This window comes from Epinephelus fuscoguttatus, linkage group LG21 (genome assembly GCF_011397635.1).
Source record: "Epinephelus fuscoguttatus linkage group LG21, E.fuscoguttatus.final_Chr_v1".
NCBI lineage: Eukaryota > Metazoa > Chordata > Actinopteri > Perciformes > Serranidae > Epinephelus > Epinephelus fuscoguttatus.
The window spans coordinates 22,900,672-22,924,656 of NC_064772.1; the positions used below are offsets into that span (position 1 = coordinate 22,900,672).

Sequence of the window (23,985 nt, forward strand, 5' to 3'; positions counted from 1 at the left end):
CGCACACTGAGAGAGGAGAGGGAGAGGAGAGGGAGAGACTCTGTGCTGCTGCCAGAGGAGCCACTGAATGAGTTCCCTCTGAGCGGTAACTTGCTAAAAGAGTCTGAGAAAGGGGCGTCGGTGGCTTAGTGGTAGAGCAGGCGCCCAAGGTACAAGGCTGTTGCCGCAGCAGCCCGGGTTCGACTCCAGCCTGTGGCCCTTTGCTGCATGTCCTTCCCTCTCTCTCTCCCCCCTTCACGCTTAAGCTGTCCTATCAATTAAAGGCTAAAACGCCCAAAAAATATCTTTTAAAAAAAAAAAGAGTCTGAGAAGTCCAGGGCTGTTCATAAAACATTCAGGATGCCACAGTTTATTCCACACTACTACTACTACTACTTTTGGAACCACCACAGAGTCTGTAATAATTTCGCTTTCAGCCATGCTTGTTGTTGCTGTGGGTAACAGTATGACGTCAATATGTCAACAAGTCGAGATATCACATGTATCACAATAAGAATTTTTCATATGGTATTAAAAATTATACTGGTATTATCGTGAACGAGATGATATGGCACACCCCTAATGTGCAGGATAAATATTAGGCTGATAGGTCCAGTAGTATGTGAGGTTAGCAGAGGATAGACAGATACACACACGCCCATACAACCAAATGCATAATAAATATTTACTATTTCCTATTCCCGTCCACCTGAACACTCAGCCCTGTCTCATAGGAAAGGATGACATTATTACAGCATGAATTCAGGCCAAAACAAACATACATGAGCTCTGATGTAACAAAAAAAACACTATAATGATGTACTGACACAGTCACCTGTATGAGAAAACATTTTCAATCCTCTTTTTTTGAAACAAAATTCTAAAAACAAAACAAATACATTGAGGGAGAAAAGGTAAATTAAACCTGCCAGTTGTAACCAGTGCCTGACCATCACTGTGAGCATGAATGGGCACTGTATCAATCATGATGTTACCCTGGCAGACGGTGAAATGTGATGAATCACCAAATTATACTGCTAATACACCTGCCAATGTGGCTACAGATAAAAAGGTCAAAAGGATTTGTCCTTCCTGCTTGCCGTGCACAAACACGCATACACACTGGATGAGATCAGTGCGTACACACAACACAGCACTTCCACATCAAAAACAATCCACATCAACATGACTCAGACAAATAACCCACACCAATAACAAAACACAGCTAATCCCCACCAATACTGAACCACAGCCAAGAACACAACTACCACAACAACAAGCAGACTGAAATTAACTCTATCCAGACCTGCTTCTCTGGCTGCTGCATAAAAATACATTAATGCTGAAGACGGAGGGAGGTGAGGCGATTAGCCACGTAAAGCTGTTTCATTGTTAAAGAGTCTTCTGTGTGTGTGTGTGTGTGTGTGTGTGTGTGTGTGTGTGTGTGTGTGTGTGTGTGTGTGTGTGTGTGCAGTGAGACATTACAGCTTTGGGCCGTTTCATGTGAAAGAACGTCACATGTTAACATAGGTCCCAACACTGGATTATGGCACAGAATAAACATCTTAGAGCAGCAAGGAATAACACACGTCTGTTTAACACAATGGAGCCATTCAACCACCCGCAAAGCTGCGCTGGACTAGTTACACAATTTCAGGATTTCTGAAGTTCAGGTCAGTTCAGGAGTCTGGGAAACCTGAAACCACATCATCGAATCAATACTCAAGCTAGTGCATATCGACTATTTAATCTTAAACGGTACTGCTTACTGTATTTGGAGAAAGGACGTTTAATAAATCTGAGCCAACGCTGTAAAAGGACATGACCTCAGGCCTAAAAATGAATGTCAGACAGTGGATCTGTCCCCATTTAGCACAGCTTTAACAGAGGAGATGGCACTACAGCCTAAAGGGACTGTCCTGCAACGAAGGGCAATATCCTCTGACTGCTTGTGCTCTGAAATCCAATTACACCAATTTATCGATCGTCATGTATACAGAGCTATTTGGGCCAAACATAAGCTGACTGGCTTTTATCTTGGCTCTGAAGGAAGACATTTTTTTAAGTCGTCCTCTTTCGCTTTGGACAGCGGAGTATGTCTGTGTCATCTCCAGAGAGAGCCAAGAGGATAAATACAGGAGGAAATGGAGGTCAGTCTCTGTCCGGGCTGAGTGACGTCGTCTACCACCTTCTTTCAAAAAGATCCTAACCTTCCTGTGTGACTCTTGCTCCCTGTACCTGTCTGCCTGTCACATTCAGCTAAAAGAAAACACCAGCCGACATACAGAGAGCAACAGAAAGAAGCTAAAGCCTTTGGATGCATGAGGCGTATTAGATCGAGGTGTACCAAATCAAATAATATGTATAACAAGCCAATCTCACAATAAAACAACTACAGATGGTTTGATTACAGCCACAAATCGAACATGAATAAAACAGAAAAATGTCTCAGCCTCACTCGTCTAACCACAACATCACAATTTAATTACAAAAACTGTCACTATTTTGCTGATTAATTAAAACTACTGATGCAAAATACCTCCCTCTGATAAATGGCTGCATTCTTGAGCCAGGAATTACTCTGCACAAAAAGAGATGGAGAGAGAATGACTGTGGAGTGAATCAGCCCATAACCTAACAAATAATTTATCCAGCATTGTACAGGAAGGATAGACTTGTCACAGCTGCAATTGAAATGAGTTTTGCAGTAAGGATTACAGGTACAGTAATTGGCCCATCCATACAAGGACTTGCCAGACACATGCGTAAAGTGGATCCTTCCAAACGCTGAGAGCAAATTACCCGTAAGAGCCACCGATAGCTAGAGCTTCGGCCATCTTCTCACCACTCACACAGAGGCAGTGGTGGATGGCTTTTTCCATCTATAATCATTTCCCAGTCTGACTCCCTTGGGAGTGCCTGCGCTGTTTGTTAAGTAGGCCCACGTCTGCGCTCCCCTGAGTCTCTGGCTGCTTCATAATGAGCCTCTCCAACTGTACGGCCACCGAGACTGCGGAGGGCAGAGGTTGAGCTGCTCACCCTCTCTAATTGGCAGAATCAGACTTTCACTCTTTAGCAGCAGAGCAATCAAGGTGCTTATACGGAGCTACTAAAGATGTATTATCCCAGAGCTAGTCTGAAAAAGTGACGCCGCAGCTCACAGTTAAAGACGGTGATAGAAAACATCAAAAGAAGACAAAGAAAGATAAAACAAGACAGCCAACGCTTCAGTCTGTAGAAGTTAATGAACTGAAAAAAGTTAACTCTCCAAGGTTTTGAGGCAAACGCAGCAGAGGTACAGTCTCCCTTCATCAAACTGAGCACCTGTGACATCCATTAGATTGGGTAGCAGAAATGAGACGCCTCAAGTGTGAGTCAATAGCCCCCTTTACACTGTCTGGTCAAGGCAGGAATATCACACCGTTACATCACCTCACCATGCTGTATATAGGGTACAATCACAAAATGAGGGGACAGAGTTGTCTTGCCTTTAATCTGCCACAGGAGGTAGTCACAGCGATGAAAAGGTGTCTGTATTAACAGGACAGTCTGCAGAATTGGACCATGGTGGCCCGGGTGTGACGTTTTGACAACGTATCCTGTCTGTCAAAATCTGTCCACAGACAGACAGATAAATGACTGGCAAACATCTGTAGTAGTTCCCGCTATAAACGGTGTCTTGAGGACCACATTTATTCATTATGACCTACACACAGACTCACAAGGTGAACACAATATCAGCCCTGCTGTCATGGCTGGTAAGGAAATTTGACACCCTTTAAGCACTTCATACATCAGTACAGCAACATTAGAACACTCATCACTAATGGCCACTGATGATGGTCTACCTTATATCAGACACATACACAGATAGACCAGGAAGGAGCAGAATGAGGTGGTAAACCCACTTTCTATGTGCTGAATTGCACTGGAGTGTCTCTTTATTACCTGGAATTAAAACTTGGAAAATCAGATTTGGTTGGACTGCTTGGTAAAGACACGACACTAAAGCCTTTAAAGACCTCCTCAAGTGACAAAATTTGAGTTTTTAACCTCGTTAACATGTCCATATGGTGCTTTTTATATGCTTCAAGATATATCACGAGGGAAATAAGCAGTCAGCGCCACGGCCAAGGAACCAATCCTGCCAACTTGCAAGGTGGTGTTTCCATAACGCTGGTGAAAGAAGGGGTATCAGAGGAGAAGCCAGGTGTAGCTACACATCTGTATTTTGTAATTTAGGTTTCAATTTCACTTCGACTTGTCAGAGCTGGTGATCAGGAACATGGTTTATCTAACATTCCCAGGATATAGCAGTTTGAAAGTGTAGCTAAAGGCTCGTGTTATCTATTACTGTTTACAAGCAGAAGCAGGTACACTCGAGCTGCAGGCGAGCAGCTGAGAGGCGGGGCTGATTTGCATGATCATAAGTGAGTGCATGAGAATATTGGCAAAGGTTTAGAGTTACATCTAAGCCATTTTAAGGCATGAAGGCATGTTTTTCATGGAACAAAATTTAAATATGTAATCTTGACAAACAGAGATGAGTCTTAAGGGCTTAATCAGTGCCCGGAGAGGGAGTTTAACTCCATATGTTCTTGTTTATAGAGTCATGTTCTCATAGTAGGATATAGATCCTTCCCTGTACAGTTTAAAATACTCATTACATAATTATAAAAAGTCCCTCACATAGTGAAAAAAAGCAAACAACTGCAGAGACATCATAAACTAGTCCACATTAAAACTTTAGGTGAACTACAAAACAGTGTTGATTGCCCCTAACTAGGCTCATAGCTGTGTGCATCACTTTATTTACATATTTATTACAGTCCCGTATTTATGAGACAGAAGGTAATATCAGCTAAGTGTTTCAACGTTTCTTATTATTCAGCATGGGAGAAAATTAAAATGGAGTATTTAAAGTGCCAGCTGAGGCTTATAAACTACCCCATGAATCCTTCAGCAGTGTAATTTACAACTCTGCAGGGCTGACTTCATTCAACAAAGAAAAACAAATGTCAGCCATGCATGGAAGCAAAAAACCCACAGGGAGAAGGCTATCTGCTGAAACACTCAGCCACCATCTGCTGTACACAAGCTTTCATATTCCTATTCATATACTGTAAAGGTTTTACATTGCATATGAAAGGCAAATGGGTTTTCACTCCCTGTCTGTAACCCGATCGGCTACAAAGCTGACTTCCTTTAATTAGATACAGTAGAAACAAGTGATTGATGCAAAGTACAATTCACAGGACAACAGTTCAATAACACAGAAGGCCACCGGAGCCTGAGACTGACCGAGGACATGTCCTTGTTCTTAAGATGAACACCAGTTTGTGTGTGTTCAAGTGAATCTCATGGACTTCATATTGTGAGTCCTGATCCTTTGAGATACAGTGCAATCAAATGTCAATTTATATAAAATACCACAGATGGAGCAGGCATACTCTGCTTTTCAACTGGGAAATATTATGTTTTAGAAACATGTGTATTGATTCTGGATTGTGGAATTCCACTGATAAATGATAAGCCTACAGAAAAGATTTTTTTCTTGTAACTGAAGAAACAGTAGAGGAAGTTAAGGCTGCAAGTCATGTTTATTTTCAATATCAATTGATTTAAAATTCTCTATTAATCACAAATAATCCTTTGGTCTATAGAATGTAGAATGTATCCAAGGTGATGTCTTCAAATTGTTCGTTTTGTCTACTAAAACCAGCAAATATTCACATTTAATAAGCAGTAATTACTGCATATTTGGCTTTTTTGCTTAAAAAATTACTTCAACTATTAATAAATTATCAAAATTGTTGCCATTCGGCTAAGAACTTATTTAATGAATACAAGTTTTGAATGTCTGGGTATTTTCCTCTTCTCCTATGCCAACTTTAGTTTCTAGTACTGTAGCAACCGAAGCGCCAGAAGAAATATTGGCATTGTACATTTCTGCAAACCACAAATACATTACAGATATGTAGCAGATACATTGAAACTTTACATTTAACAATGCTCTGGTTAACAAGGTTATGTTTATACACACATTCCACTTGGTTATAGTTAGGAAAAGATCATGTTTGGCTTAAAATACCCAGTTTTGGGGATATAATCTCCGCTGGAGAGGCAACGTCCTCTCTGTAAAAAACACATCCACCATCCCCTCCTCTTCTGCATGACAAAGTCAGCTCATATACATTAATAAGATATGTATGACACATACAAATGTAACATATTCAGGGCTTGCAGAAATGACAATGCCAACATTTTCTACTGGCAACTGGGCTGCTCAATACTTTGCTGATAAAGATTTTTGACACACAAAACATATTATCAGTTTATCAAATATGGGGCAAATCAGATGCTGCCCAAACCCACTCCATCTCAGAGTGTCACTGCGATTGTCTTGAATGTCACCTTCACAACTGAATAAAGCACCCTACATCAAGGTGTAGGCTGTAAACACATCGGCAAACTTTAGGACACACTTCCCTCTCTGCAGCAGAAAAAGGAGCTGTAGTTATATTTGGTGACCATGGAGAAAAGCAGACTTCACTGATTTAATAACCTACAATTCATTGTAATACGGACGTGATGTTGTGCATTTTTAATTGCCAAAAAACCCACAAAAAAAACGTATAAATGTGTAAAATAATTATTGAGAGTTAGGTCTATTAAAATGCTACTTGAATTGTGTGGGCCAGAAATAATATTCAACCACATCATGATACAGAAATATGTATAAGTATAGGCTGTAGAGGGACTGAAAACGCATTTATTATTGCAGCCTATCGGGCTGTGAAAAGGGCAAAAAAATTGGCAGAAAAACACAAAAGAAAGTCTTCTTATGTCAGTAATACCCAATTTATTGAGATGTAGTCCTTGTTCACAAACATTTCTGCTTTTGAACACATGTAGCCTGTTTTATAGAGATGTATGAATACGTTTTTGTACAGTCACAAAAAGGCTATACATGGGATTTATATCTTGTTATCTGCAGGGACAGATGAGTAGGCACTATTCATCAGCTTATATGACATATATATGAATATGACAGCGGCGATAGATGACCGTTTCCACGGCAACAAGCAAAACAGTCTCGGGGACTGTCTATCAGCCACTTGCAGTCTCTGCCCTCGCAGACTTTACATGATGACAGTAAATATGACACACTACATACAACTGAACACGGCGAGGGCTCAGTTTGCGGGTCCAGAGGGTGGAGATTTGGATTCAGCCTAAGTCAGCATCAGTGCAGGATCACTGTACTTCCACTCCTCAGTAGTTGGTTTGGGACTGCACTCAACATGCCGTACACTCAGTGTGAATGCAGAAACGGAGTGGAAGTGTGTAGGGAGAGGGTGTTGGAGGTGGTTAGGGAAAGGCTGTGATGTATTATTAACTATAGAGTGGTTAATATTGGCTGGACACCAATCAACTACAAGATTAAAATGTGTCTTGCACATTAATGCAACAAAATATAGTATATATATACCCGGGGCCAGGTTGTGGGAGCAGCAGGCCAAGCAAAGCACCCCACACATCCCTCTCCCCAGCAACACTTTCCAGCTCCTCCTGGGGGACCCCAAGGCGTTCCTGGGCCAGATGAGATATGTAATCCTTCCAGCATGTCCTGGGTCTGCCCCGGGGCCTTCTATCAGTGGGACGTGCTCAGAACACCTCTAAAGGGAAGTGCCCAAGAGGCATCCTGATCAGATGCCCAAAGCACCTCAACCTACCCCTTTCGATGCGAAGGAGCACTGGCTCTACTCCGAGCTCCCTCCAGATGTCCAAGCTAATGTACTTTAATACTAAAGGTAGAATTACATTTTCATCACTGTAAATGAAGAGGAATGTGGAAAATGCTATTCCTCAGGGAGTCAAGACATCGGTAGGTTCTCAGGAGGCGCTGCCTGAAGGAAAATATCTAACAGTAAACACAATTAAAACAAACGTGAGACGCAAATGAAAACACATGTCAGCCGTGTGACGGTGTAACACATGAGCAGTGTGAGCTGCTGAAACAAGATAATTTGTCAGTTTTCATCTACTTTGGCAACTTTGCTTTTAAAACATTTACCAGGTTGTAATAACTCAACAAGGCAACAAACACACGGTCGGATTGCTTTTATGGAGAACTGTTGCCTCATCAATGTCTGCCTGCTACATCAACATTAATCTGCTCATCTTTTCGCAGTAAACAGCAGTAATAACAGCCTGAGAGGCATAAATTCTTTTTGATCATTCATGACAGCTTGGTGGGAAAACATTTTACAGCCCAGTAATTTGGGAATACACCATCTTTGCTTTGAAACTGATTCTGGGAAAATAAGTGGAGTTTCAAGCAGAGCAGACCAACAGCTGCTTTCTGGTTTGTGTAGCAACTCTGCTGTGCTCCTCGGAGTACAGCTAAGATGTTTAGTGCTCTGAGTAAAGCAGCCTAATCACTCGTGGCATCCGCTCAAGAACACAAAACCACCGAGGATCACCGTTCAAATCTGAAGAAAGACATCAAATCTCCACAACAAAATAGCTGATGCTGAGGCCTGGTAGGTACTCAAAGGAGCATATTTGTGTTTACAAAATTATAGGGTGCAACCGCAGTTAGAACACAGCAAGAAAACACATTTTTGGATTTTAGCTGTGACATTAGACACACTGGAGTTTTAAAACTAAAACTTCCCCCCTGTAGTCCTGCTGAAACAACACAAAGCAGACGCACTGAAGTGACTACATTTGATAGACAAACCCCCATGGAGGCCTGTCACAACCGAACCGAATCCCCTCTGTTCACGGGCTGTCACAGGAAGGAGAGGAAGGGAGTGAAGGGCAAGGAGGAGAGGAGGAGAGGAAGAGAGGAGGAGAACGGGCCAGCACTTGTCGCATGTTAAGTAAGAAGCTGTGACACCAGAGCGGAGCCCTGAGGCCCAGCCTGAGTGACCCCCACGGACCTGCCAGCCCGCAAGCAGAAAATACAAGACAAGCATCTTCCTCCTTACAGCACCCGGCTGTGCTTTAATAACCCTACAGATGGAAATCTTGTGGAGAAATAACTGCTCCTGAAAACTTATCAGCTTTGTTCAGAAATCATGCTTTCATTCAGATCAATCAGACGTCACAACAACACACTGCAAGTACAATCTGATAAATAAAAGGAATATTGTGGATTATAAAAGACAACAACCAAAGCCTATAGAATAAAATAAACTCTTGAAGAACAGGGAGTGTTTCTGTGTTTGCTGAAGCTTTGACTTCAAATGCATGAAGATATCAATAGTAATAATTGCTGGACTTACGAACATGAATGGCAAGTAAGATAAACACTTCTCTCGAGGATTGTTTGTCTCCAAATCAATCATTTCAAATGGATGAAATAAATCCTCTACAAAGCTGCCCTGGTTCAACAACAAATGGATTATATTTACCAACAAGTAGACTATACTATGCAGACTTACTGTTTTCAGAGTTTGTCTTAAACCTACAGTTGACTGTTTGTCAAACCCAAACCTCCTGGTTACTGTTGCTATGAATATGTAGTTTAAACTTAGGGTGCTTTCAGACCTAGAGTTGTCTTGCTTTGGTCCGAATCAGCGACTAATTTTGTTTCAAAGTTGTATAATTGCCTAGAGTTGATTCGTGTTCTCACGGCAGCATTTACAGGTGGACCAGATCAAATGTCTTGCGCGAGAAAGCTGCTCTTGATTAGTCAGAATTTCCATGTGGGAAAAATCCAGGAAGTAAACAAAACGTTGAAGAAGAGTACACTTGCAAGATAAATGTGACACTTTCTAATGTCACAATGGAGGGACAACTACGCAGGTTGATTTTAGCGCTGCTCATCGTGGACTATATTGCTGTCATTGTTCATTTTAGTCAAACCATACAGTTTGAAAACGAGGCGCGGCTCCAACTAGAAAACAATGTTTTGATGCATTGGATGTGCTGAATGTGCATATTAAGGCAGTACAGGAGGAGGTGCACATTAATAATCCTCCAGGACTGTAACATGCTCATGTTTAACCCAAACAATGTGTCATGTGAACCGCACCAGAGTTCGTTTGTAACTGGACCAAGACCACCTCTTCAAGAAGGTCTTGGTCTGGTTGCTTTGGTGTGCACCTGAGTGCGACTGCGGTGTTCACACCTGCCCAAACAAACTGCACTTAGGGGGCAAACAAACTTGAGTTCGATTGAACCGAACTAAACAGGGCAGGTGTGAGTAGCAAGCTAGTTAGCTGGATGCTAACATTAGAGCAGCTAAACACACAATTGAATCTATTCCTCACATCTTTTCACTTGTTTTTTCATTTTGTAAATACAAAACAGCTTCACTCTTATTATTGATACTACAGCAGCAGGGTGTATGAGGATGTAGAAGGAAGATTTGCACTCTAGACTTTCTCAATATGTAGTAAGTGTCTGTCAGCTGGGCCAGCTGTACACCACTATATCTGGTCATTTTTGCTCACAGGCGAATGTCATCTCTCCTGATCAGCTCCTTTCAAGTCACCCTGTGTTTGTCGCCTTAAACGTGTTAAAAACACTAGAAAAAGTGCCGGCGGGGGAATCCATCTCACCTCAGCCTCTCCTCCTCCTTCTTTCGCAGCTTCATGTCCCGCTGGACCACTTTCAAGACATGCTCCGCCTCGTCGTCCGTCAGGCCCGACAGGTCCAGCTTCCGGCCCATCGTTCCTGGCCTCGCCACACTAAGCTAAGCTGCTGGTCCGAGAGGGGGGGGGGGGCGAGGAGAGGCACGGGCTCTGCTGCTCTGGAGGCCGAGGCTGAGACAACCCTGGAGTAAGACAGAGGGATGGAGAAGATTTAAAATGATTTTTTTTTTGTGGAATCAATTCACTCCTTTGGAGCTGAGCGTGAATATGCCTGACAGTTAATTTGTCAGTGTGTCTGAGAGAACTCTTGTACACCTGGTATTCAGTAATTTATGACTTTCATCAACCTCTATTAGCCAAGGAATTACAACATCAATAGGTCTCTGGCACAGCTTTGAGCATAATGAACAGAAACATAAAAACCTCATTTTCACAGCCTATCAGCACAGACATCCAACACAAAGAAACAAAAATCTTACCATGCAAATACTGCTGCAACATTTGCTTTTATGACTTGTGAACAAAATACGCTGTGGCGCTACAGTAGTTGTTTGCCTGCAGCACGAACTCTGATCTCGGAGCAGTTGCAAATTGGGTTAGACTGGAGTGTAGTGGCTGGAAACATTATTCTTTGTGCTGTTTTAGGTCATTACAAATGTGAGGCGTAGCGTTATGTTCACCAAGAAAACAAATGCTGCCCTCCTCCAAACCAAAAATAGGTCAGGGTATCATCAAAATCAGCAAGCCATGAATGTCTGTACAAATTGTTCTGACAATCTCAAGATTAAATTTAGATATTTCACTGGATAATTAGAACATTTCACCTGTCTCTGTTTTATAAGCCGCTGCATGGCAACACAATTCAACAGCACCACAACCTACAGCCTCCATAAATCAGCATCACTTTGCAGCTGAGAGTACAGTAGCTCTCCAGATCATAGACATTCAGATCACACCTCCTGTGCGATAAGATCATATTTTTGCATACAGCATGCAAAGCAGGCAGGTAGCTGTGAAGAGTCTGTCTGTCAACAAACATGGTAGTTAAAGGACGATAGATGTCATGTTTCTGTGCAGCATCATATAACTTACAGCTATTTACTTGCTTTGAAATGGCAATCTTGTCTGGTACATGGCACAGTGGGCGTGTGCTCTAATGTAAACACACTTCTATGTACATATACACTACACTTGACTGCAATCGAGCTGCAAACCTCACATCAACTCATGTGTTTTCCTTTTAGATATTCAGCTACACAGCATATTCAGGCTTGTCATGAGAACTACTTTTGCTAGCCAACAGATTGTCCAAGAAATTAACACCTGTTAATACAGGAAGGTACATATAAATTATACTACTTTTATATGAGGAGCATAAATTTGCTCAGTTTGAGACTTAATCCAAAATTTGGCCAACAAAAACAAGAGAAAGTGATGTGCTGCAGTTGGCTCCTGGGGATGCATTGCCTGGGAGACAGACAGTTTGGTGGAGGACAAATTTGCTTATGGAGAGTAAAACTACGAACAACTGACTTTTGCCCCATTGCCTAGGGCTGGCAAGCTAACGACCATCAGAACTCTGGCATCATGTTGGCCAAAACGTTAGTGAGTCTTTGCTAAACAAGCATGCATGTAAGCACAATAGGCAATATCGTTGTCAGCAAAATGATTGAGGTCATGTCCATATATTGTCCATATATATGTTCAAAAACTTGATATTATCGATATTGCAGCTGTGGCTGCACTGGCTTGCACTAGCACTTTTGCTGATGATGTATTGTTTTATCCATACTTTATTCAGAGTCAAATGCAACAAAATTTTATTCTTAATGTCCACTGTTGACAGTGTGGATTTGAATGACAATAGCCTATCTATCTATCTATCTATCTATCTATCTATCTGTAAAATCATTTGTAGTATTTAACTTTTTGATTGTAGACCTTTGAACTAGGGATGCACCGATTTATCAGCTGAATATCGGTATCGGCCGATATCTGTCTTTTTGACTGCCATCTGCCTATCAGCAATAAAATGACATTCACTGATGGAAGTGGCCGATGTTTTTGTGTTGTCACACCACTTTTGTGCAGGCTTAAACATAGGGCTCAAAACTAGTGCCAACAAACCTAAACTAAAGAGCAAGTATAAGCAGAAAACATTGAATATTTGGCAAATAGCATCCTGGTAAAAACATGTTTGGGACGAACACAGATCTTTGATGAAAGGACGCAGTAAATTCATGATCAGTGTGCCGCCCTATAGTTTCCCTGATAATGTTACATTGTAAAGAATGAATCTGTGTTGAAATCGGCAGAAGGAGAGCTTGTCTAGGTTCACTCTAGGCAGCCGGTGGCCAATTAACAGCTCAAGGAGGTTGCATTGAGTTACATAAGGATGCATTCAAACTCTATTTGGTAAAAATGAGTATCAGGCGAAGGTGAATTGTAAAGTTCTCATGAGGTTTTTAAATTCAATCTTGTAACATGTCGTTTTAGGTGGGAAACTTGAATAAATACAGCTGTTTGAAGGAGAAATTTGTTGATGTTTTCACAGCACTATGACAGATATTAGAGAGGGACTTATGATATGTTATATACAGTAAAAAGGCTTTTGAAGCATTTGAAGATGTTTTTCATGAGAAAGGTCATTGACAGACTTTGTGCGCATGCAAAGATAGTGTAATTGAGGGCTTCATGACTTTAAAATTATTCAGTTGTACATTTTTTGGTTTCTCTAGCACATAAGGGGGAATAAATAATCACAAAAACAAAAGAAACAACAACATAAAAACACTGGTATCGGCTATCGGCCAAATAGTAAATTTAAACATCAGTATTGTCCCAGAATTTCCCAATTGGTGCATCCCTACTTTAAACCGCACTGTAATATTCATATTTTAATGTTAGAGACTTGAGTATTTATCACCGCGCTGACCTAAAAACAAGTCTGACATCTGTTATTTGTGGGGTAAAGACGGACGTCAGTAAAGAAGTGAAGAGAGCATGATGGAGAGGCGAGATCGAGGGCCAGCGCCATAAAACTAAAACAGAGGGATGGCAGGAGGAAGAGAGCAGCAGAGACAGATGAGGTGATGGACAGAAGGAGAAGGTCCATTAACTGCAGTGTCTAAACAAGATGGGAGAGCACTGGCAGTGGAGAGAGCAATGATGACTCAGAAGGCCAGACAATTATGTCCGTTCTATTATTGGGCCGATAGCTTCATCGACAGAGAGTCTCTCCCCTCGCTCAGCATATCACCCATTCCTCCAGTTCAGCTCAGGGCCTGTGTCAGGAGGACAGGCTGCTGTTGAACTTTTACATTTCAAAAAACAATCGGTACATATTTATATTTGTGTCTCTGAGATTCAGCTCAGTTATCTCCAAAGACACATTTAAATATCATCAATCCCTGTTGGACTTTCTGCAGCATCTACGCAGTAAAATAAACTTCACTCCGTGTCTGTCATTTAGATTAAAAGCTTCGGGCAAATCAGAGGAACACTGTTTTCATTGTTCTCATCTATTTCATCCTTTAACATATCTCCATCAGATGCTTTTATGACTCATTTGTATCAGTGGGAATGTAAAATCCACAAGGGCAAATGCAAACACACACACACTCAATCACACACATACACAAGTGCGAGAAGGAGCTTTTGTCACATTCTCAGCTACAGTGGGAAAAAAAGATGTAAAATCTCTCAGTCTCAGACATCTGCTATCACACAGTGTAAATGCACAATGCCATTCACAAACGCTCCTCATTCAACTGTGATAAGAGACCTTGACCTGGCCTCGGGAAAGGCTATCCAGTCTGAGACAAGCACATATTATACACAAAATGTTATATATATAAACTCAGGCTCATGTGGACGAACATGTGCCAGCATGGGCAATAATTACCTGAGCCTTCTACCTGAAATTTCCCAGTATCAATTTGTGGGTTCCAGGAACAAAATGATACTAATACTTGGTTTTCCTTTGGTGTTTAACATAAACAAGTAGCAGTCTGGTGAGAAAACTGTCGCCCTAGCTTCTGTATGTGAGTGCGTAAAAGTAGCAAAAGAAATGTGCTCAATCATGACCATCATTTCATGTTCAGGTGATTAGATGATTGAAACCACTCTCAAGTCTTTGTGTGCATTCCAATACCCACACTACCATACTATATAGTGTGCCAGAAAAAGATGTAGTATGTCCTGATACGTAGTGGGGCGGCATGGTGGTGTGGTGGTTAGCACTGTCGCCTCACAGCAAGAGGGTTTCTGGTTCAATCCCAGGGTGGGGGAGCTCTTCTGTGTGGAGTTTCCATGAGGCCCATTTCCACTGAAGAAGTTCCTGGTACTATCTGGGGGGCAGGAACTACTACAGGAACGTCCTCTCGTTCGGCCCTCTCAACCACCGCGTCTCCACTGAGAGAGCGGAGTACGAGGAAGGTTCCTGTAAAGTTACGGACTGCCTCTGGATGTGACGTAATCGTTGCGTGACCATTTTGACCGGGGTGACGTAGGGACGCCGTTAGCTGATAGCGGTGTCTGTAATAACTCACTAAATGGCCCGTGAAAAAAAAAAAATTCCAGCGGATGTCTTAGTTACAACATGATTGAGCTATCTGGAGTAGTTTCATGTCGTATCCGACAACAGGAGGCTTTTAACAGATGACATCCTGATGTTAGCTTTGCTGCTGCTGTTAGCTGTCCCTGTCAGCTGATGCTTTCTAGACATCGTGATGTCTGAATACATACCACACATAGCAACACAAAACTGCTTTGCTAGCTCAATCATGTTGTAACTAAGATATCTGCTGGAAAAAATATTTTTTTCACGGGCCATTTAGTGAGATTTTTTACATGGCGGCGGAAGCTATATGAACGAGCTAATCCTCGTCTGCTGAGTTTTAAAAATGCCAGCTATTTTGTTGCTTTCTGTTGACGTCACATCCCTCCCCAAGCCCCAGCCAGGAGTCTTTCGGGGCCATTCTGAGTACCTACCCCGAGGCAGGGACTTGTTTAGAACCCGTAAAAGTTCCGGAACTCTGTCCTTCGGGGGTGGTTCCTGCGGTGGAGACACGCACCAACGGCCCCGGCCCCATAAAATTACCCCGAAGTTCCTGCGGTGGAAACAGGCCTATGTTCTCCCTGTGTCAGCGTGGGTTTTCTCTGGATGCTCCAGCTTCCTCCCACAGTCCAAAGACATGCAGGTTAATTGGTGACTCTAAATTGCCTGTAGGTGTGAATGTGTGAAAATTTTTTAAGTCACTATCTGTTGAATTTAGTAAAACTGGCCCACTGATGAGAGTACAGCAACATCTAAATATTTGCAATTTAATGAACTGGTTGTCGCGGGGAACATTTGCAGGAAAAAAATGCTGTATTAAGTTACTGCTAATGTAAACCGAACATTTCCTCCTGCTGCAGCTTCACATTAGAAGCATTTAACTGGTGAAACATGAGTCAAAGGAAATGCAGTGTTGCACTTGCCACTATCATTCATCAAAAAATTCTTCTACAAAACAAGACTATGGTCAATTTCGCCATTTGTTGACAGCAGTCGGTTTGAAATATTGCAGGGTGTAATGGAAACAGCAGGAGCAGCAACAGTGAGCTGTTAGATGAAGAGATGCAGGCGACAGGCTGGATACCTCCAACTTAGTGAGGTTACCAACTCCTTTCACTGTGCTCTGCTGTCTGTAGACGCATGCCTGACTTCTTTATTACAATGACAATAGTTTGTTTTGCTGCCTGCAGAACTCTGTGACCTGGAGTATTAAACCGCATTCACAGTTACCATCAGTAAATCAACCAGGGCTGAAATCTTTGAGACTGCCACTTTAATGCTAAGCTAAGCAAACTGGCTGATGGCCATGTAGCCTTACAGTAAATTTACCACACAAACACGAGAGAAGTATCAATCTTCTCATCTAACTCTCAGCAGCAAAACAAATAAATGTATTTCCCACAATGTTGAAATATTTTTTTGAGGATTTGCAATAGTATTTGTCTCAAATGCCACTGAACAACATCAAATATCACTAAGCCCCAGTGATGGCAGTATCGGTCAATTTATTTGGCCAGATTCTTAGGCGTCATTCATCCCAAGTCTCAGCCAAGTTAGGCAACCAGACATGGCATGACTTATTTCTTCCAGGGTGCCGGGTTTGGGCCAATGCTGGGCCAGGTCATTTTTGCCAACAGCCTAGTGATGGTAGTGTCAGCAGCCAGAATCGGGAGAGTTTATTTGGCCAAGCCTCAGACAAATCGGGCAGCTCGACGCAGTCCAACTTATTTCTTTTAGTGTGCTGAGTTTAGGCCAATGCTGGGCCATGTCATTTTGGCGACCTGGGGCCCATCCATCCATTTTTAACCACGTATCCAGAATCCGAAGTTCGACAATCAGTCGGAGCCTCCTTTCCAGCACCCTGGAATAAACTTTCCAGGGGAGGCTGAGCTGTGTGATACACCTGTAATTGTAGCACTCCCTCCAGTCCCCTTCTTTAAAAATGGGAACCACCACCCTGGTCTGCCACTCCACAGGCACCGTACCCATTCTCCACACTACACAGAAAAGGCATGTCAGCCAAGACAGCCCAACAATGTCCAGAGCCTTCAGCATCTCAGGGGGAATCTCATCCACACCTGGTGCCTTGACACTAGGGAGCTTTTACTACCTCAGCGACCTCTGCTAGACATATGGACGAAAGTGTCTTAAGGCTCTGCCTCCTCCGTAGAGGACGAGATGGCCAGGTTCAGGAATTCCCCAAAGTGCTCCTTCCAACGCTCGACAATATCCCCAGTCTCCAATCCCCAGTCCCTGGAGATATTGTCAGGCAGGGGATACTGGGGCCCATTGCCCTAAAATTCTATCATAACCATACCTTGTTTGATTTTGAATAGTATTAACACAAATATACACAAATTTTAAATGGAAGGATTGTCTTAAATATAACACAGTATCATGTCTATCACTCTTACAATGCCAAATAAAATTTGGCCTATTGTTGAGAGTCATGGAAGCAATGGGAGCATATCTTTTTCACGCCTGAGGATTCACTATGTTGGTCTCAGGTTCTTCTGTCTTATGATTGTTGTTCTGACTGGAAACTGCAGCAATATATCAGCTAATATAAGGTTGACATTTCTGCAATAATCCAGAAAAATTATTACGTCACTGCTTATTTCTTGCGAAGAACCCACATTCACAACTTCTCAGCCCTTTCACAACTAAAATTAGCAGGTGGAAAATCAGCCTAGTTGCTCTGTAACATATCTCAACACCACCAGCCATGGGCTAGTCTCACATTTTTGCCTTCTGTCCCTGTTTCTCTCCTAATGTACAGAGAAGATAAATGCACCATTACTGTATGGCCATCATTGTATAGCCACAAGGGAAGGCAATTATTCAGGGCTTCTTTTTATAGTGAGTGGTGTCAAGGACAGCGATGGAGCATCACTTATGTCTGTGAGAGTGTCTGCTTCTGAAGCTTCAGTGACGCACATACTTGAGGGCAGCAACCGTACACACACACACACACACACACACACACACAGCCAATCCATTTTCACTTGTGACAATTTGCCACAAAACACACACAAACATGCACATATGACTGCACACACACACACACAAGCATGTGCAATCAAATCTATGCTTCTTCCATGGAGCAGTGTAGCCACCCTGCAGCAACACTAACACACTCTCAACAATAGCACAGATGAGCTATCAGTCTGCACACAGTGGAAGAGAAAGTGGGCTATTCCAACAGACAAACCCTGCTTAAGTGACACTGATTGGAGACTGCCTCAGTGGTTCGATGCTTCACTGGTTTTGTTCAGCCGTCGCAAACAAGACACGGTGTGGGCTCAACTGAACACCATCTTGGTAAGCTGACGGAGAAGTGAGCTGCACACATTTACCCCTCAGAGACTCTCAGGCTGTCTGTTTAACCAACAGCTACTAGACTGTGTGTTTTAACCAGAAACTATGCTCTGAATTATTGCACTCCTGCTGATCGCACAGTCTCTGATCAGCACAATTTAATTGTGTCTGAGCACATACAATTTATCCAACCCTATTGCCAGACGAGAAAGTCAACATCAGATGAATCTGCAACATTATGTTCAGTGCCAACATTATTAAAATTCTCACTGCAATGTCTGCAATATCTGTGCATGACAACAACAGCATAGTAATGTTTAGGGAAAGGTAGTTGCTTTGGCAAATAAAACATGATTAAAGCATGGTTAATATTAGGCAACAACAACACTTGGTAAAGGTAAGGGAAAGATCAAGGTAACGGCACTGTAATGTAAATGTCAGTTGCAGGTCTGTAATAGAAGGCAAACTCAGGTCTCCAGTCTGCGTGAACACCCCCCACCACCCATATCTCACACTCTTACTTTCCACCTCAGCTGCAACGTGGTCTCATCCCAACTTATTATATGCTGATGCTTGGGCAGAAGATGCCTTTGCATTGTATCTTAATGCAAAAGAAGTTGGTGGATTTTAACCCAGAAGGGGTCAGCGGTGAGTCTCGTGAGTCAACTCCCCTGGCTAAGACAGAGGCGGCAGTTGGGTTTAGGCAAAAAACCAACATGGCTAGGGTTAGGAAAAGGTGGCTGACGTCATTAAAAGCTCACACGACTAAGTACTGACTGACGACTCCTCCCAAAATAACTCAAGTTGACTCTTAGTTTTGCACAGGACACAAACACTGGTCTCCTCAGTCAAAGTCCTGTGCTTGTTGGCCTCTCACTCACCCTCAGTGGACTTTTGTGCTCTTTATATTTTGTCCATTGCTCCAAAAGTCTAATAATGACACAAAAGGGAGTTGGTTAAAAGTAGGGCTGGGCAATATAACGACTATGTATAATGTATCAAGCAAGATATACATTTAGACAACACTGTTTATATCGATACAGGGTCAAGTTGCGTTACATAATGCACACCAGTGTGCATCTCTCCTCTCTCACACTCTCTGCAGAGCTCCCACCCGACTCACTCATTCACAAGTTCTCCAGCAACACTCAGAGACACAGAGCTGCTCTTCTGTTTAATCTGTCTGTTAATTAGTCTGCAGTGCGACATCGGTCTATATGTTGCACATGCTATGCTAAATCAGTCTGTGAGATGAATGAAATTACCGCAGCCCACGTGAAATCCAGCACGGCGCTGCTAGTTTGTGTGTGAGGTGGATCAGAGTGTGTCTCTGTTCTTCTTGGTAGTTGTAGTCTAATGTGTGACACTGCGACAGGGCCTGGATGTAGGCGACAGATCTGTTTTTAAAAATGCAGCGATAACAGTTGTTTCATGTACAAGCATGTACAGCTTCTCAGTTGATGCTCTGTGCATAAATAAGAGTGATAGCTTAATAAATGAAAATATTTAAATCATTTTCCAGCACTACATTTATTTAAAAGGCCATGGGAAACAGCTATTAAACTCCCCCTGCAAAGATTCTTAATTTTTCCAAACTACAATGGATTTAGGCCGACTTGATACCTTTATACTTATGTTAGTTTTGTGTCCTGTGCTGCAAACCTTTAAACCTCTGTAGCTCCAGTGCTGTGTGCAAAAGGTTAATGTAGAGTCCTGCTATTCTTTTTATATAGTTTTTCATTTACATGTTGCGCAGCTGTTTATTTTGAAAAAAAGAATAAAATCCCTGTCTTTGCATTTTATTTTGATCACAGTCTGTTTTTACAGTAAGTGCATGTGATGTCTCGAATGTGGCTTTGACTTGCAACTGAAACATGTAGCCCATTTCGTAGAAAATACCCTGATATATATTGTTTATCGCCAGTCAGCTTGAAAATACTGAGATATAAATTTTTATCCATATCGCTCAGCCCTAGTAAAAAGCCCAGTACGTCTCATATAGATGCTAAGGGGTGCTAAAGCAGTGTATTCTGACACCCTGGGGTGAGACCAGGCTGCCAACTCGCTACAGATAGGTGAAACCATTTCCTGCGTCTGGACTGAACGTTAGGGGCGATGTATCATCCAAAACTAGCACACTATATTATGTACATCTGTGAATAGAATATCGTCATTTCATGAAACGTCCGCTGCAAATACCATGATTGCAGAAATATAAGATAATCCGGACATGAATTGTATTGTAAGATGATCCCAGACACACACATTTAGGTGTACTGTCATGTGCTTTCTTTTCATTTTCTTCATCTCACTTAAGTTCTCTGCAACCTACAATATTGTAGTCAGAGCCTCATTTTTTATTCACACATATTTAACGCATTTCTAATGTTGAAACTCAACATACTCTTTATTTGTTATACCTTTATTTTCTGTAGACTGGCACTCAAGTCTGCAACAACTCATTTTATCCCATGAGAATCTGGTATGTCAGATTATCTTCTTCTCAGAGCTGCATCCAGGGAATTATTGGGGATTTAAATGATGCAGATTTGCTTTGTAAATCTATAGCTGGCAACTGTAAGTATTAATCAGCCAGATCATTGGAAGCAAGTCTTGTAAAATGCTCCTTTGCAGCTTATTATTTTATCCCTTGAAACTTTTGAATAATCCGTATGTGAATGTGTTTTGAATACATATGGTTTACTGTTACTGAGTTGAAACACAACCAACAATTATTACAAACTATACAAATATAGTTTTGGTCACTCATTTCTGTCCCATTTTGACTGGCACCACAGTGAAGTGTACCAGTGTAATACTGCCAGATTACAGGAGTTCAGACTGACACTCTCAGTGCTCGGAGAGAGAGGGGGGCGAGAATGGCTTCAGTGGAAAAATAGGTCATACTAATGCATCTCTCCAGAGAATGAACAGGAACCTGTATTTTCCCCAAAGGAGTCACCATGTGCATCAATCAACCACGTCAGACTGACACTAAATCATCCCAAATACACTCAAACACATCCAGAAAACACCACATCCAACACCGTGCTGCGGAGCACTTGGCTCTGTTGCTGTCTGTCACCTCAGAGAGTAGGCAGAGGATGGGCAAGCTGAGGACAGGGCCCAGTCGGAGCACTAAAAGGGCAGGTGCAGCCAAGCGCTAAATGAACTGCTTGTTTTAGACACTCTCCATTGGATCAGCGTTTCGTCACAGCCAGAGGGAAGGAGATGATGAGAACGACTTCACTGAAATGACTATTTGGACTGGGGGTGAGTACAGTGTGCTGACTCTGTAGATCTGCATTTACAGCCATTTAAAGTATTCTGTATTAGAGAGTCTGTGGTGCATTGACGATGAGGAAACAGGTGCTGCGGACTGACCCACACTGTGTTTGAAAATATTTGCAAAGAGCTTGCTGTAACACCTTTAAAACCTGAGCTCTGCTGTGGCGTGTGATGGCCTTTCTTTGTCCCTCTGGTCATTTGTCTACTTCCACCTGACAGCACAAACATAGGTGGTCAAGGTGTTTCTGCAACCCCAGATGTGACCAGTATTAGTCAAAATGACATGAGGAGGAGTCATCAGAGAGAAAAGAGAGAGACAACAAGGAAAGTGGACTTTAGCTCAGCTTTCAGCATATGAATTTAGATTCATATTCCTCCAACTGCTCCACCATCTGACAAGCTGTAAAGTGAGAAGCACAGCGCTTAGTGTGATCTGGGTGAATTTCATAACACCAATAAACCAAGACACATCATTCATGCATAACATCCTAAAGGGAAGAGAAGTGTAAGTGGTTTCAAATGCCATAAGCATCTGCAAATGAATTGGTTATTGGAAATGCTTAAGAAATTGCATACTATGCAGAATGTTGGCCAATATTGCCTTTATAAGGCAACGTCAGCATTAAATGCAATAGATGATGTGCATTGTTATCACCTCTTTCAGGGTTTCCAATTAACTCATTTAATTGTGGCGGGCCGCCACAATTAAAACATCTGCGGCCACTTTCTGATTTTCTATTTTTGGAGCTGGACCATTCATTAGGTGCATCAGTGGAAAATATATATATACCGCTCAGTTATTATTTGTTTCACAGATGGAGCAGCAGAATGCCCGGCGCAGTGAAGTGAAATTCAACTTTCAATCCACTGGGTCTACAGTTTGCTTTCGCTCACGAACAGCTGCTTGTCTCATCCATCAATCTGTTTTAATCAGCTCTGATTTAATAGACTGATCAATTGACCCTTCGCTAAGACCTGCCCCTCGAACGCAGACAGGCCAATCACAGTGTAACATCGGCCAGCTCAGACCAGATCCAACAACAGACTGCTCCATTGACTCTGATGCAATCGTTTCAGATTTCCTTCATATTCTGGCTAAATGTTGTGCCTGGGGCACGTCGAGTATTAATGATACTCGTTACCTGGAGAGGTTGGAAAAAGATATACGTTTCTTCCCTGTTCCAAAACCAAAATCAAACCCTGAAAAGTGTAGGGTTAGCTAGCTAGCTACTGAAGATATAGCCTACTGAATGTATACACATGCTGCTTTTGCTTTTTAATGATTATAACAGTGAAACAAAGACCGACCCTGCTGTACAGGAATCAGTGAAGGGAAGCAGGGACACTTTGCTGATATTCAACCAGCTCTGTGTCATCACAGTATGTGCAGATGGTGTTTGAATTCCACCAGAGCTCGCTGCCTGAGATCAGGCATCTGCACACACTGCGATGCCACACAGCTGGTTCAATATCAGCAAAGTCTCCCTTTATATTCATTGTCTTGTGTGGTGATCAGCAGTGATGTGGTGGTTCACTTTTACACTGTGATCTGTAGCCTATAGTTTGGCTTTAGCTTCTAACTATCTTTGTCTTTTTAACCTGTTGTTGCTGCTGAGTCAGTTTGGCATCCTGGATATATCCTTCAAACACAGACTGTAGACCCCTCTGTCTGCTTCTCTCTGGAATCACTGTTTCATTTAACAAAAATATGATGATATTTCTTCAGGGAGTGCAGGTAGTTACAGTGTGGACTCCATGCTTACTCTTTACCACAGCTTAACGGAACATGACAAAGGGGCGGGGGATAGAGAGAGTGGTCAATTATGCACTCCGTGTCTCAAAACTCCACAAACTGCTGCTTAAGGAAAAAAGAAGATTTCTGTCTGCGCTGCGTTCATGAACCCACAAAAACCTCTGACAGGGGACACAGACTGATACAAAAGGACACACAAGAAAGAAACGGAAAGTAAAGGTAAGATGGATTAACAGCAAGATCATTTAACAAAACTGTTAAAGTCATCTCAATAATGTTCATAGACATGTCAAGTGTTTTTTGCTAGTTATCCATTATTATCTTAAAGAGCAACTTGCAGGTTAAAGCCCCCAGTGAATCAGTCTGCAGGAAAATGATATAGACACTAGATTTGAAAAGAAATATACCTAAATATAAAACATAGTGACACTTAGAGTCGTTTTTATGAGGATTCTTACTTTCGTATCAAGAAAAGCCCAACT

At 42.1% G+C, this 23,985-nt stretch overlaps 1 protein-coding gene across 4 annotated transcripts in view; it reads right to left on the reverse strand.

Moving 5' to 3' along the window:
- The window catches only part of myripb (myosin VIIA and Rab interacting protein b), a 181,050-nt gene that overhangs the window by 147,457 nt on the left and 9,608 nt on the right, over positions 1-23,985 (reverse strand). For all 4 annotated transcript variants that reach the window (XM_049564768.1, XM_049564767.1, XM_049564766.1 and 1 more), the window contains exon 2: positions 10,554-10,768. In XM_049564768.1, coding sequence (XP_049420725.1) covers positions 10,554-10,663 — 110 coding nt within the window. In that variant the 5' untranslated portion in view covers positions 10,664-10,768. The remainder of the gene's footprint in view (positions 1-10,553; positions 10,769-23,985) is intronic.